The sequence below is a fragment of the Dunckerocampus dactyliophorus genome, chromosome 4, assembly GCF_027744805.1.
Source record: "Dunckerocampus dactyliophorus isolate RoL2022-P2 chromosome 4, RoL_Ddac_1.1, whole genome shotgun sequence".
Taxonomy (NCBI): Eukaryota; Metazoa; Chordata; class Actinopteri; order Syngnathiformes; family Syngnathidae; genus Dunckerocampus; species Dunckerocampus dactyliophorus.
Genome location: NC_072822.1, coordinates 10451943 through 10467422, shown reverse-complemented (window position 1 = coordinate 10467422; position 15480 = coordinate 10451943). Strand labels below are relative to the sequence as shown.

General features: G+C 41.2%; 3 protein-coding genes across 7 annotated transcripts in view; 1 reads left to right on the top strand and 2 right to left on the bottom strand.

Moving 5' to 3' along the window:
• LOC129179445 (atos homolog protein B) overlaps nucleotides 1–4093 on the bottom strand; it is a 37222-nt gene extending 33129 nt beyond the window's left edge. For 2 of the 3 annotated variants that reach the window (XM_054772675.1, XM_054772677.1), the window contains exon 1: nucleotides 3736–4087. The gene's annotated coding sequence lies outside the window, so the exon portion shown is untranslated. Of the gene's footprint in view, nucleotides 1–3735 lie in introns of all 3 variants that reach the window. The other variant, XM_054772679.1, reaches the window with a different exon arrangement.
• Nucleotides 2964–10482, top strand: LOC129179446 (zinc finger protein 135-like). The gene is made up of 3 exons (XM_054772680.1): nucleotides 2964–6251; nucleotides 6352–6474; nucleotides 8023–10482. The coding sequence occupies exons 1-3, from the start codon at nucleotides 6080–6082 to the stop codon at nucleotides 8832–8834; spliced, it is 1107 nt and encodes a 368-aa protein (XP_054628655.1). The 5' UTR covers nucleotides 2964–6079; the 3' UTR covers nucleotides 8835–10482.
• On the bottom strand, nucleotides 6276–14995 carry cenatac (centrosomal AT-AC splicing factor). 3 transcript variants are annotated; one of them, XM_054772682.1, is made up of 11 exons: nucleotides 14738–14995; nucleotides 14496–14539; nucleotides 13303–13401; nucleotides 13141–13207; nucleotides 12997–13059; nucleotides 12639–12706; nucleotides 12423–12525; nucleotides 12306–12336; nucleotides 11028–11129; nucleotides 10786–10918; nucleotides 6276–10697 (listed from the first exon to the last, which is right to left on the bottom strand). In XM_054772682.1, the coding sequence occupies exons 1-11, from the start codon at nucleotides 14852–14854 to the stop codon at nucleotides 10595–10597; spliced, it is 930 nt and encodes a 309-aa protein (XP_054628657.1). In that variant the 5' UTR covers nucleotides 14855–14995; the 3' UTR covers nucleotides 6276–10594. The 3 variants fall into 3 exon arrangements, with proteins under 3 accessions (XP_054628657.1, XP_054628656.1, XP_054628658.1); XM_054772681.1 differs by lacking the exon at nucleotides 14496–14539 and adding an exon at nucleotides 14283–14449; XM_054772683.1 differs by lacking the exons at nucleotides 14496–14539; nucleotides 14738–14995 and adding exons at nucleotides 13491–13554; nucleotides 14283–14445.
• Between the last annotated feature and the right edge of the window lie 485 nt (nucleotides 14996–15480).

Here is a 15480-nt window from a genome sequence, read left to right as displayed (position 1 = left end):
CTAACATATAACTTGTAAGTCAGAGGTGCATAGCACACACCAAATCTGAGGCTAAATATATCGGGACATGAGTTTTGGTCCATATTGCCCAGCCCTAACACTTACTAAAAGCCAGCATGTAGATGGTCTTTATTCATCAACATTGACCTCATGGCATGGTAAAAGCAGGTACTATGAGGTACTATTTGCAGTACCAGGTCAGCCAGGGCCCCAAAGGTTGATACCATATGGGTGAAAAGTACTGCCCTGTTGCTGTGCTTTAGCTCTGGAGACTGTAGGAAATACTCCACAGTCTCCACATTGCTGCAGTTTTCCTGCTGCTTTCAATCTCCTCTTGGATAAAATGCATCTTCATCCACTCTTCTTCCAGTTTTATTTGTTAGAATGTCCGATGCGACATGGTTTTCTCAACTTTCCCGCAACTATTATACTATTTTAAAGTGGCACATCGACCGACCCAGACCAAACATGTTTCCCCTCTATGAACCACTGCTCTCCAGTGCCGGCAGCACTCATGCAGCCTCAGACCATGACACAACCGCCATAATTATCTTGCTACTCGCTTGTGATGTTAGGTATTCATGCAATGATGGCTGTATGTTGGGTCATTTTCAGTTCATAGCAAATCTATACCGCCAGACAAGCTGCACCATGACTACTCTAAAGCAAAAGACTGTCCCTTGAGTATAATGTAATGGTTGCATAAATATGAAGGGTGTACTTACTTTTGCTTGATACTGCACATCAATCATCTTGTGTTCGTTATCATTAAAACTCAGAAGGTTAACTTACTTTCATTTTGACAGATAGAAGGGGAAAAAGTCTTAGACTAGACATTCCCTCATTTTATTGTTTAAAAAGGACCCTTAATTATCTCTTTATTATAAAGAGCCATTAAAAAAAACTTTCATATTGATGCAATTGAGTTTAAATAGTAGAACGCATACAAACCCTGTCTCTTTCGCTGTCTTTTATACAGATACACTCCAAAGATCAATATAGCCCCAGAGCAGTGTTGCACACTGGTTCTAACCCGCATAATCATCTGTAATCTCGGACATCAAATCCTGCAGAGAACACACTGGAGCGGTGACAACAAACCCTCATCAGCTCAAAAGCATTTAATAGCACAGACAATAAAGGCAGACAGATATGAACACCAGATACATTTTGCGGTTCCACAGTCACCCTTGATCGTTCTTGCATCTTGGCCTACACGTGGATAAAATAAAGTGTGCTGCCTGCTTATAGATTACTGGCAAGGAGACGTTGTTTGTCTTTTAGTCATAGAGAAGCAGAAGACTAACAGGCTTGCATGGTAATCAGCTTCACGTTGCTGATGCAGTACTGTCACTTGTCAAGACCCTAACAAGATCCTTATGTCTACTGACACGGTGCGCTGTGTGTCAGCACATAGGTCTAGCCATTAGCACGCTGCCTTCTCTCTCTGTGTGAAAATTCGAACACCCTCCATAACTTTGGGGACAAATATAAAAATAAAAAGAGACGCTGATTTCCATACGGGGGGTGGACTGCTAATGCTAGCTGCTAATGACAGCTGCTGCTGGCTAGCTGCTACACTACCTCATGAAAATGAGTAAGCCCCTCACATTTCAGCCACCATTTTTATTACATTATCTTCTCAAGGGACAATATAAAAATGAAACTTGGAGTAGTCAGTGTACAGCTTCTGTAGCGCTATAGATTTACTAGCCACTGAAAATGACTCGACACACAGCAATTATTGTCACAATAGCTGGCAACACAAGAGAGTACCAAAATAACTGTGTCCTGCCTACAGTCAAATATGGTGTTCATCATGGTCTGGGGCAGCATGAGTGCTCCCTTGGAAACTGGGCCGTATGTCAACATGAGAGTGAGCCCAAACACACCTCCAAGGTGGCAAGTGTCTTCCTGAGGAAGGTGAAGTTGATGGTCTTCAGACCAGAACTCAATTGAGCACCTGTGGGGCATGCTCAAGCAGAAGGATAACACCCACCTGCTCAACCAGCACCCACCAGCTTCACCATGTCTTCACGGAGGAGTCAGTCCAGTCACAACCTGTGCAGTTCTGGTGAATTCAATGCCCAAGCGAATTAAGGCAGTGCTAGACAACAACAATGCTCACACAAAATATTAACACTTTGGACACAATTTGGACGTGTTTACTGTGAGATGTACTGGCTTATGCTGCCAGCTCTTTAGACAATAATGGCTGTGTTGACTCATTTTCAGTGGGTCGTTAAACTAGAGCGCTATACAAATACTGACTATATACAAGTTTCATTTCTATACTATTGTATTGTAAGCAATTATAAAATAAATGGTTGCTGAAATGTGAGGGGTGTACTCACTTTTGTGAGACACTACCGGAAAATGTGACTTGAAACATTGCCTGAATGTATAATGGTGACGGTCTAACCCTGGGATTGATTCATCCATCCATCCATTTTCTATACCGCTTCTTCCTCATTCGGGTCGTGGGGGCATGCTGGAGCCTATCCTATCCCAGCTGAATTCGGGCGACAGGCGGGGTACACCCTGGACTGGTCGCCAGCCAATCGCAGGGCACATATAGACAAACAACCATTCACACTCACACCTATGGACAATTTAGAGTCGCCAATTAACCTCACCTGCATGTTTTTGGAATGTGGGAGGAAGCCGGAGTACCCGGAGAGAACCCACGCGCACACGGGGAGAACATGCAAACTCCACACAGAAATGCCCAGGGGAGAATCGAACCCAGGTCTTCCCAATCTCCAAGCTGTTACTGTGTTGGCCAACGTGCTAACCACTAGACCACCGTGCGGCCCGGGATTAATTAATTCCATTTCCATTATGTTGTCCAATTAAATCCACGCAAACAGTGTCACGAAACAGATCCTATGTAACCTTTAGGGTTACACACTCAAATTTAAAGATTCCCTACTGCTATGTTTGCGTTTTACTGTGCTGCACAGGAACTACATCACAGGCCAGACCCTAATCCTGCCCAACAACCTTCACCTCATCTTCAGTGCCACAGCCACAGCTAAAATCCTAATGACGTCACACCCAGCTGAGGACAAAGCCCACTCTCCCAGACAGAAAGGTGGGGGGGTGGCTGTCAGGGTGGGGAAAGAAAGATGTCTACTTGCAGATGCTTGATGAAATCCACCATCTAAACATGCATGTGATGTGGCGGCTTGAGTGTGTGTGTGTGTGTGTGCATACAGGTGTGCCTAATGAATATGCCAATGCCAGCATGGCCTGCTTGTCAGGACAAGGGGATGACCCTGCAGTGGATGTGTGCATTATAGCACTGCACCAATGCATTTGAACACTGCATGCAATCCCCATGTGCAATAGCATCCCCACAACTGTGTGCTTTATGGTGATGAACACCACAAAGCAAAAAAGGCAACTGATTTTATGAGCTACAGTCATACAATTACTATCACGTTGTATTAAACCACCGCAGCCTGTACATAATAAAGGCACAGTAGTGATGAAGGCAGACAAAGCAGGGGAACGCCCCCCTCCGCCCAGCAAGCTACTGTCAGGCCATCAACTGGTTCAGGCTGGATTCCAGTCATTCTTAGGCTCACAGATTTATCAGCCAAATAATGACACACGATGACCAGCATTAAGAGAGCAACTGGAACGAGCCGGAGTGGTTCCCCCATATATGGTGCTATATTTAAAGTTGGCACAAAGCAGATAAGCTTACAAAAGACAGTGAAGCCTGCTTACCCAAATATGTGCACTTTGGGAGGAAAATCACAGCTTGGCGTTTGGCCGTTTTGGATGTGTCAGTTTTTCTGTCGTTTTGGTTGATGGATTCCAGGTAGGTTCGAGAACCCTACAGGGCCAAAAAATCGACTACAAAGCACAAAATAACCGTCAATCGCCCTTTTCTGTGTCTTTGGGATCGTTCTCGTACTCTCTCTTGAAACGCAGCTCACTGTTTGTATTACCACGTCCCTTCTTCTCCTATGTGTGGCTTTTTTCAGGGCTCGCTGTTGTTGTCGTTGTTCCAACCTTCGGTTGATAGTTCTTCCCTGCGCCTTTAAGCGACGGCGTTTCCGGGGTTACTACTTAATACATAAAAGGCGGGACTTTGCTGCCAGCTGAGCGCTTGTCATTTATGCAATTGGCTGTTGCCGTTCGACGTAGCCAATCAGCTCTTTTTATCAAAACATGCAGATATATTCAAAGATATCAAACTGTGATTGGACGTCTCGGAACGACTGGGATACGCCCAGTACACGTGCTTTCATTCTCTCTTCCCAGTCTTCATTCTTTAGTGTCCGAAACTTACAGTGAACATGAATACATCTAATATGACCAAACCCATGTTTTGACAAAAAGACAAACGTCACAGTTTACAGTTCTGGTATCAAGCCAAAACACACACGACAGCGATGCAATCCATCGTCACAGGATCGTGGTGACTCGCATCTTTTCTTCAGTTTGAACAGAACAGGCAATAGCCATGTTGTCACACAGCTAAAAATAGACCTTGTATCCCCACAGTGTTCACTACACCCATCCAAGCCCAGGGCTGATAACTGTGCTCTTGTGTAAATAGTGGAATAGTGGGAGTGGAATCTATAATGCTTTTTTATTATATTATTTATTGCACCCTTGTTCTGGTCTAGATATGGATATAAGGTTGCACCTGCAACACTACAAATAACAGTCAAACAATGAATATATTCTACATACATTTTACATATAGTTTTACCAAAACACACTGTTCCGGAGGATTAAAAAAATCAATTATCATGTATAGTACTATAAATCTGATGCATATATACTGTGATCATGATTACAAGCTGTATAAACTATATGTAAAAAATGTTAAAATTATCATTATTATTCATTGCAAATGCAACATTTAAAAAAAAACGATTTTTTTTTTCAAGTTCATCATTGTACCACTTCGTGCACAAAGGTAATGCTAATTGTACCTTTGACCCTTGAGCTAAGATCCTGGAAGCATACATGTACACTTTGGCCATGAAAAAGCTACAGACGTTTATCTCAGAGCATAATAATAGTCCACTTTAATTTTTTAGGGTGTACATTATTGTAAACTGCACCGCGTGGAGAAGAAAATGTTTTAAGCAGCATCTCAGTTTTCATAGTTCTGTCAATGGCGCCCTCTGCTGTTAGCTTAAAGATGTGGCAACCAGCAGCAATGTGAATCCGATAGGCTATGTAGTACTCGCGTGCACTGCTCAAAAAAATAAAAGGGAACACTAAAATAGCACATCCTAGATTTGAATAAATGAAATATTCTGATCAAATACTTTGTTCTTTACAAAGTTGAATGTGCTGACAACAAAATCACACAAAAATGATCAATGGAAATCAAATGTATTATTATTATTGTTGTGGGTTTCTGGCTGTCCACATTGTCAATCTGTGTTGTGTGATTTACATTGTGAGTGATTAAGTGTTCCCTTTATTTTTTAGCAGTTTATATTCCTATATATATATTGTTATACCGTAAACACCTAAAAGGACATTCGTTTACTTAGTATTACAGTTGATTTTCACTGATCACCTTCTGCTTGAGCACCTCAAATTAAATACAGTAATGAATTCAGCAATCGCTCGTAAATAGCATGGTATGTAAAATTTAGTTTCGTGTATTTTTTTTTACACGATACCGAACTTCCATAAAGAGTGTGGTGTGAAACCGGAACCAAAGTGCATCCGTCGGAATTAACTCAATGTGACATCTCCCAGTGGCACTGTGTAATACGTACCCGGAACGCAATCCGTTCAACTGGGATCTACGCATGTGTAGAACGCGTCACTTATAAAAATAACTTCCCAACATATTACATATATATAAAGTATTGTTATTGACCATTTATGTTCATACATTAAAAAAAGAATAACTACCACAGTGCGTGACGGCGCAGAAACGCTGTTGTAAAAGGTAGCTAAAGGTGGAAGTGACTTAGTCCTTGCACATGCGCGGGACCGATTGCGTTCCGGGTACGTATTACGCAGTGACAACCGGAAATAAACAACTCAACGTCAGTAGTGGGAGTCCTGTGAGTGGTGTCTGCTTATAACAGCGATGGCGTCAGTTCGGTATTTAAAACAATTTGTTAACGAGAGACTTACCGCTGCTGCTGAAGAAATATTTGGTGTTTTTGAGAGGGCCATCGTCGAATACAAGGAGGAGCTTGATCGTCAGCGTCGACTGGTGGATATCCTCTGGAAACCCCAAATAAAAGTGTACAGGATAGGTTTGTAAGAACATTTAATGGTCTGCCACATTTTTTGCATCGCCTGGGAAAAATATAATACAATTGGTAAAGTTCATTGATTTTAATTGCGTGCCTACAGAGGTTCAACATGTAGAGGATGAAGAGGTTTTGACGGAGCAGAAGCTTTGTAAGGAGAATTGCAGTCTGGGGCAAGATGAACCACAACCTCCACTGGATGAGGACACAAATGTAGCCATGACAGGTGCGTGTACATTTTGATGAACTACAACATCCAGGGGTGTATTTAGTTATTTTGGGGCTGTACGATAATATTTTTTCATTAACTTGTTAGCTGAGCGAGTACATATTTATTACAAGTAGATTATATACTGTTTTATTAATTTTTATTTTATTAATTTGTTCACTGAATAGAGGTGAAATTTATTTAACAGAGTGGTCCTTCAGACCTCAATTAGGTTGTGCTGCTTTTGAAATCTGTTAGTTATATGTTAGCTGAAGTTGCTGGTTACATAGCCATGTTTATATACCCCCCAAAACAATGTTAAATATTATCTGCAAACAAGTGTAAATATGAGAAAGTGCTATTTCCTGAGCTAGATATCTCAACATACTCACATCTTTGTGATGAAAAGCGTCACTCTCAGCTTTATCTCCACAACTACTGCATCGGTACTGCTGCCCTCGTGTGTTTACGTTGTTGTGACTGTGAAAAAGGTTGACACCTTCGGTAGTTTTGATCAAATCTGTTTTGTTTTCCTCTTGCCTTCTCCTCTTCTCTGTTCGACTGGAGAAACTCCGCGCCGGGAAGTTTTTTTGCTTCCGTCTTCCCAAATCAATCTGTACATTCGCCGTAACATGAAATAGTCAATTGCATGAAAGGGAGGGAAAGGGGTCGAAATGATCACGATAGATTACGCACTTGTATATTTTTAAGCATGTGAATGGAGACTAAAACAGTAATATGTACTTCAAATCAAAGACAAATTTTGTGAGGGGGAACGTGGGGCCCTAGGTAATTGTCTGTATTTGCCTAATGTTAAGTCTGCCCCTGACAACAGCATTTAATACATTGTAGATTGCGCAATGAGACACCCTTATAAATGATTATGCTTGAATTGTCATGAAGATTCATGCATCAAGTCACATAAGAAATGTGAAAATTGTGAAAAATTATACTGTATCTCAATATTAAAGAGGCATCCTCTCAAAAACGTTCAAACCTTTGTTTGAATTGTACCGATCAACCTACAGGTCGGACACAATAAATGATTAAGCTGCCCACGCGTATTTCACTCCGGTGACCGTGCTTGTACTGTAGTGTTTTTGTATCCTTGTTAAAACATATTGCTGCCGTCCTACTTCAAACTGAAGATTCATTTACAAGCTAGCAAGTAAGCTAGCATGACACAGGAGACACAGCAGGGCGGCACGAAGGAGACTGACAATGGTCTACAGCCAGTGAAGACGTAGAAAACAATGTGCGGTGCCGACAGACGAGAGAGGGAAGAGAGAGGGAAAAGAGAGAGATAGAGAGACTTCCCACAATCCAGTTCTTCTTAAAGGGCCAGGCTCAGCCTGTAACAGCGTTCAGACAAAAAAAAAAAAAACCTTAAAAAAAAGGTCAACCGCGATAGAGCGAGGGAACACTGTACACTAAATGTAAAATAAGTAAAACTAAAAAATGACGTTTCACACCACCAGTTTATATGTTTAGACAGGTGTCCAATAGATGTATTTTCCTGAGTGGGAACACTAGTAACCTTCTTCTGTTTTGTCTGTATGCCTTCAGAGCCACAAAATGTGGACAAGGAGCAGCAGAACCCCTTTTTGGACCAGGAGGAGCCAGAAACTCTACAAATTAAGGAGGAACCCTGCAGCAGTCTCGAGGGAGAAGCGCTGGATACATTTTTATCTGTTCCTGTTGGTGAAGAAAACTACAAGACGGCGGATCCCATTTTGGGTTCGAGTCCGGGTGAAAGTCCATCAGAGGATCAAACTGGTTGCTTTGCAGCTCTAGAAGCAGGTGATGAAAACATAAGGGGCGACATGAACAGTAAGTTGTTCAAATGCGACTGTTGCGGGAAAGGTTTTCGTTTTCGTTGCAAACTAAGACGACACATGCTGACCCACACTGGAGTGAAGCCTTATTCCTGCAAGACATGCGGGAAGACATTCAACCAAAGGTCTAATCTCAAAAGACACATAATGATCCACACAGAAGAGAAGCCTTATTCCTGCAAAACATGTGGGAGGCAATTTAGGAACACGCATGAGGTGCTCACTCACGCCAGGACTCACACAGGTGAGAAGCCATATCCTTGCAACACCTGTGGGAAGAGCTTCACTCAGTTGTCCATACTTAAAAGACACATCATGGTCCATACCGGGGAGAAGCCATTCCTCTGCAACACATGTGGGAGAAGTTTTAGCGACTTGTCTGTGCTGAAAAGACACGTGATGGTCCACACAGGAGAGAAGCCGTACTTGTGCAACATTTGTGGGAAGAGATTCCGAGCTAACGGTACCTTGACTAAACACAGGAGGAGAGTGCATGTGGGGGAGGAACCACACCACTGCCCCTCAAAGGGCAATTGTGCTTAGGAGACACAGTTGCTTATATAACAACATATTCAATACCACCGACAGGACATAGATTTTCAGCCTTAGTGGAGGTCACTGTCCATCTGAGTGGTTGTGCTTGTATGTTTTAGTGGTGTCTCAATCAGTTATTGAAATTGGATATCGGTCCGATATCAGCCTGCATCTAAAATCTCTGATATTGGTACTACAATATAAACAGTCGATTCCAGACTCCACAGACTCGCTTCCAGCAGCACATAGAACTCTGTGATCACAACAACGTGTGCTAGTGTGTTTAGCAAGAGTAGAAGTGATGTCAGCCGTGTGGCTGTTTTGTCGTTGAAGTCCAAAAAAGACCTGAGTTTCCCATGGTGGTACAGAACCGGGTGAGTTTAATATGATCAACCTCATTAAGCAATACTACGGCCTGCTAAAACATCCACCGCTGTTTGACACATTTGCAAAGCATTGAGAAACTCCTACGGGACGGCAAAAAGTCATTGGCTGTAACAGAAAAGAGCCAGCCCGTCCGTGGTGAGTAAATTTGTGTTTAAACGCTTTAGGAAATGACTTTTTCCTCATACCTTGTTGTGATTCATAGTCACAGTCAGACGGCTTTGCCCACCACATCAATCATGACGGGCAGCTGCTGGGCCTGTTGGACTGCTGTCTGTCATACGAATTCTGCGACACACTAGAGCAGTGCCTATTCCAATCAGCAACAGACCTGTTATAGTTCCGAATAGGTACATGTCTTTGATGTCCTCAATGGCAAGAATCGCTATGCACATGACCCTCCACCTCTCCCACCCATCCATCACGTAGCCGGCGGTGAACGTTCCATCAGGGCAGACAGGTTCCCCCGAACCCAAGCTTTTTGTCAAGAAGACTATCAATTACGTGGAGAGACCAGTTTATCAATTCTATGATTTAGATTTGGAATTTGCAATGCAGAGAGTGGCTCTTAAAATGTATGAGACAGGACAAAATGAGACATGAGAAGCAAAGTAAGGGAGAGGGAAAAGAGGCGACTGTCTTCGTTGACAGCCAGCAGAATATTATTTGCTTTTCAGGGGCTTGTCTGACATTCCATGCTACTAAACAAGTAATAAAAGTATGTATGGCCTGTGCTAATATCGCCTTGATATTCAAACCTGCAATATCGGAAGTGGAAAAGGTTGTATCAGGACACCCCTCGTATGTTTATACGTATGTTTGCAAGATTACTCCAAATGTTGAGAATGTATTTTAAATACAAAATTATGTTTGTTGTGTGTCTACAGTTTTTTGTCAGCTGCCTTGTGTATGTATTTTTCTTTTTTGGATGTAATATTTCTTTTGCATGCATTCTTTCAAGATAACACGAACAGCTTAAAATGAAGTGGAAAAGGTAGTTTAAAATGACCATCCTCTTCCACTGGAGAATCAGTTTACACTGTCAACTTGCATAAAAGAATCTTCTCTCAGTATTACAACCACCGTGTGTTCCTGAAGCCACATTGTTAATTGATGGAAAAATAATTATTTTTGTTACTTATTAGTCTTGTTTACTTCTCAGCACTTTTTCTGGACAAAAACACAAAATCTGCCAGCCCCTCAGCACAACCATAAGAAAATATGACGGTTGCTTCTTTTGTCAGTCAATAAAATTTAATTCTAGTGAGAAAAACTATATGTTTAGTTTGTCTGCACATATTGGATCGCAGTTTCCCTGTAATCTGCATCACAAGTCCAATGGTGGTGTCACCAGCAAACCTCAAGCTCCTTTTAAAGTGCAGACACTAGTCATCATCTGTCATCTTTCCTTTCTTGGCTCCTTCTGCCCTAGACTTCCTCCTCCTCTTTGCTCTGTTCTTCTGTCCTTCCTCCTGCCTGAACTGGTGCCTGGTCGAAAAAAAAAAAAAAACAGTAAAAGGTATTATATAGTTATGTAGTCTGGAAATGAAGCGCAGAGTGCTCAGGTCTTACTTACCTGGACTGCCAACGTCTGCCACTGTTCCATACACGACCAAAAGATGGCAGCCAGTTGGCGTCAGTGTGGGAGCTGTGGTCAAAGTTGGCCCCCACTCTGTTCGGAGGGAGCTTTCTCAGCTTCTCTTGCTCCTCTGGAAAAATACAGATTGAGAAGGTGGAGGATAATATGCTTTCATTCTTCCTGCTAGCTGCCACTAACAAATGATAACATTTTAAAACGAGCGTATGTTGGCTTCCTACTCTGTCTGAGGAACTCCTGGACTGATGGTCCCATCTCGGGAGGTGCTGCACTTTTAGAGGAGCCCTCCAGAGGATCGTCCTGGAGCCAAGGAGGCACAGCACCTGCAGTAAAATGTATGATATGTATGATACTATTGTTATATTTACAATACTTTATATGAATCTAGTAAGATAGAATACAGGAGGTGTTGCACTGCGCAGACTTGTTTGGCTCCACTGTGGCATTTACTACCCATTTAAAAGAAACAGACGGCAATAATCCAAAATGAAAAATGAGATGATTTCAGTTTTTAGGGTGCAGGGAAAAACAACCTTTTCTATCAATTTTTGACAGTATGAAATATATAGTGTGTAGGCATCCAACATTTCCCTTCCATTTTGATGACATTCCACACGTAACATGGATTAAGTCAATAAAATCGTCTAAAATGTATTGATTTTTTAAATAGTTTGATACATTTTTAATATTTTAAAATATTAAAAACATTTAATTACCAGTAATGATTAAATAATGTATTTAAAATATTTTCATAAATAAAATAAACAAATACCCAATAATAATAATCTAAATATAAATCTTCTTCTTCTTTTCCTTTGGGCTTTTCCCTTCAGGGGTCGCCACGGTGAATCAATTGCCTCCATCTAACCCTGTCTTCTGCATCCTCTTCTCTCACACCAACTACCTTCATGTCCTCTTTCACTACATCCATAAACCTCCTCTTTGGTCTTCCTCTGGGCCTCCTGCCTGGCAGTTCCAAACTCAGCATTCTTCTACCTATATATTCCCTATCTCTCCTCTGGACATGTCCAAACCATCTCGGTCTGGCCTCTCTGACTATCTCCAAAACCTCTAACATGTGCTAGATAATCTAAATATAAATAATATAAACAATTTGAAAATAATTGTTTATCAAATCTTCAATTTGAAGAAACAGGAAGCTATAATGTCAAGATGGTTCTGATTTCACCGTAATCTTGACTTCCTGATTTGAAGAACCAAAACATCCAAAAAAACATAAAATTGAGGATGGATGCCAGGCACAGTATAAGGCAGTAGAGCCATAGCAAAAGAAAAGGTACTAACAATGAATGTAGTTTATGCCAATATATCCTTGTAGTAATTAAACTAAAATGTTACTATTACCAAAACATGTCATGTCTGACAAACATTATCTGGCATTAAAATGTTGAATTTCCTCAGACTTTAGAGTGCTCTAAAAGGGCAAGCTTTGGTTGAAGTATGTGTCCTTGCTCTTTTCCTCGTGATTGCAGCAGTACCTGTGTGCACATTCCCACTGTTTGATGAATCCTACAAGGGAAATGACAAACTGGTCAAACTTGTGTTTGTGGCTAATAAATACTGCCGTTTCATGAGTTTGTAGGTAATTCATCTACCTGATGACCTATGAAAGTCAAGCCTTGTTGCTGTGCTTCAACCATCGTGTCAAAGAGGCTGCTTCCCGCCTTCTGGTTGGCAACCCATGATGTCCCTTGAGAGCTGGTACCAGGTAAAAAGATTTAAAAAATATATATATGAAAAAAAAACGCTTGGTGAGCATTTGAGCCTCCTGTACATGAGAGGAGCAGTAATAAAGTTTTACACAGTATTACCTGACGCTAGCCTCTGCTGATGTTTCTGTTCCATTGGGTGCCTTGGACGACTCCGGGTCTGCATTACGCTGATTTTTATTCAGGAAAAGCCAACAAGGTTCATAGAGGAAGTCTGACCTCTAAGATTTCTCCATCTATCTAAAACTTTCCCTAAAAGGACTGACTTTTACCTGAAAACATCTCACAGCATTTTTTTTTTCATTCTACAATATAATTGGTCACGTTCTGTCACAATGAAAGTTTTACTGAACAGCATTCGACTGAATCTACTGTATTTCTCTGCTATACATCAGAAAATGGCAATCAACAGGCAAGGCCATAGTTATGGATACTGCCACTGCATCCTTGGAAAACAAACCTCTAAAAGAGACTCAAGGAGCTCATGGCGCTGTTTCTCCTGGGCCCGGATGAACTCCGCTTGCTGAAGACACAAGCAGAAATATGGAACAGCAAAGTTTAGGTCTGGTTAGAAGGCATTTCCTTATTGTAGTTGTTTTCCCACCTGTTTAATGTATTCATCCTCCTCCTCTACATATGTTTCCAACACTTTGGCCACCTCAGCTTTGAACCTTAAAAAAAAAAAAAAAAAAAAAAAAAACTTTGATTGCTATCTTTTGACCTTTCTAAAAGGTCGTTTTCGTATTTTTTCAATTTGCGGGCTTACTTTTCAGTCTCCTCCTGTGTGATGATGACTTTATCTCTCAGCTTGGGATCTGCCTTGTTTTCCCACCAGAACTTGTGAGTGTTCTTCTTGTGTTCTGGCCTGAAATCAGAGTAATTTGAATGGCCAGAATTCAATCACACACAACACCGTTGCCAACTCCACAGTAAGAAAAGTAGCGATTGGCTGACCTAGAAGTCGCTAGACGACATCTGTCAACTTGCAGATTATTTGCATGTGACGTTGCAAAAGATGCTGTACGGAAAAAGCATAACCTCATCGAGGAGACAAAAACGTGAGTAAAAACACCTTAATTACGTTTACAAATACAAGTAAACTTGATTCTTGGTTTGTTAATTTAAAATTGACCATCACTTCATGAAAATAAAATATTGTTAATATTTGATCTCGGGCAGTACCTCTCAAAGTCTAGACAGCATAATAATCACATCCACACTCGCCTCCAGTCTCCACCTTTTATCTTGCAGTTAGAAATATTTGTTTCATTTATCACACAATGTTCTTCATCACACGTTCTGAGACACTGACAGGTAAGTGACTGAGTCCGAATGAGGCTCGAGTGGAATGAGTAGTAATTTAATGAAGATTAAGAAACATTTACGTTTTAGATCCCGCTCTGTAAAAAAAAGGCGGGATTCACCCCAGTGGATCCTGACAGTGCACTGACGGCTTGTAACCGCTTTGCGGAGGGGCGGGCCTCTCAGCAGCACTCACTGCTGCTCAGTGAGAACAGAAACCACAGGAAAATACGCGTTTTCACTTTTCAGTCCCCAAATACCAGAAAATGACACCGGAAAAAGTCGCTAAATTTGTCGATAGTCGCTTTTGAGAAAATATGTCGCCAAGAGGGTTTGGAAATATCGCCAGATTTAGCTACCAAGTCACCAAATTGGCAACACCGGGCAGCAACCTTGTAAAAGTGGAAGTATAGGGGAGTATGGGTAGCTGGAAAATGAACGTACGCAGCCATGTGCTCCAACAAGCCTCCATGTAACACAGTCATTTTGCCATCAGTAACATTTCGCTCCACTTCAAGGCCACAGCAGTAACACCAGAAGGTTTTCTTGTGCTGAGTGCAATCAAATTTTTCCACTTCAGGTTTGTTAAGTGTTCGACGAGCTTCTTTCACCTGGAAGACAAATATGTTGATGACAATAATAAACACCAATATTTACCTATTTATTTCCTTTTTGGAGGTTTTACTGTACTTGTTGGGCGTCTTTGACATAGGGAAGTTTTAAAAAACAGCGACATAAATCTGAAATTAATAATATTCATTGCATAAACATGCAATGAATATTATTAGTTTCAGATTTAAAAGAAATTGACCTTCATATCCAATCGAATCAATACACGTCAACAATTCGGGTAGTCAAACGAAATATGTATTTTGATTTGCAGATGAAATTAGTGTTACCTTCTCGATGAATTTCATAAGAACAAGTCTTAGTCTGCTTTGATGATTTTTCCCGAAGATATGTTTTTTCCCGTTAAATGTTGTTTGCCTACATATGGCACAGTAATGAGCGCCCATCTAGTCCAACAAAAAAAATGCTACAAATGTGTCGAAGACTTTACGGCAAGTTGTTCAAACAAACATTACCATTACCATTACAAAGTCCACCGAAATGCAAAGAAATGGGAAGAAAAAATATTGTCAAAGGCGGAAATACCGTCTCGATATCAATCCCCCTGGAAACAGTGCTGCAGAAGTGTTCTTTGTTAACGCTGATACGGCGTAATATCGATATATACTATGGTTAATGCACACTTACGTCTCACATAAAGCATGCGAAGTTTGGAGAGTACAATAAATCTATTTAAGAGGGAGAGCAAGAGCAAGCGTTTAATCCGGAACAAAGTTTTTTTTTCCTAGTATGGTCAGACAGTAGTGTGACTCTAAGCGGAAGATGCGTGCGTGATTACGTCATTAATGTTGACTGTGTAAATCACTTTTTTCAAAACAGTGTGCGAGTCATTTGTAAGCGATTTTTTGTGATATGTCTTCTTAGTGTAACGGGCTTTATTAACGAGCGACCTGCCGCTGCTGCTGAAGAAATATTTTTGATATGTTGAAAGAACTATTGTGAAGTATAAGAAAAAGATTCAACGGCAATGCTGATTGCTGGCTATCACTAAAGTTGCAGAAAGCAGGTTGGT

What these genes read in the sequence shown, in the direction of transcription:
- cenatac (XM_054772681.1), bottom strand. Translation starts at nt 14,854, where the DNA reads ATGGGCGCTCATTACTGTGCCATATGTAGGCAAACAACATTTAACGGG. An exon ending in TTATGAAATTCATCGAGAAG is followed by an intron (nt 14,450 to 14,737) that starts GTAACACTAATT and finishes TTTGTCTTCCAG; the next exon opens with GTGAAAGAAGCTCGTCGAAC. An exon ending in ACACAGGAGGAGACTGAAAA is followed by an intron (nt 13,208 to 13,302) that starts GTAAGCCCGCAA and finishes TTTTTTTTTAAG; the next exon opens with GTTCAAAGCTGAGGTGGCCA.
- LOC129179446 (XM_054772680.1), top strand. Translation starts at nt 6,080, where the DNA reads ATGGCGTCAGTTCGGTATTTAAAACAATTTGTTAACGAGAGACTTACC. An exon ending in AATAAAAGTGTACAGGATAG is followed by an intron (nt 6,252 to 6,351) that starts GTTTGTAAGAAC and finishes GCGTGCCTACAG; the next exon opens with AGGTTCAACATGTAGAGGAT. An exon ending in CACAAATGTAGCCATGACAG is followed by an intron (nt 6,475 to 8,022) that starts GTGCGTGTACAT and finishes GTATGCCTTCAG; the next exon opens with AGCCACAAAATGTGGACAAG.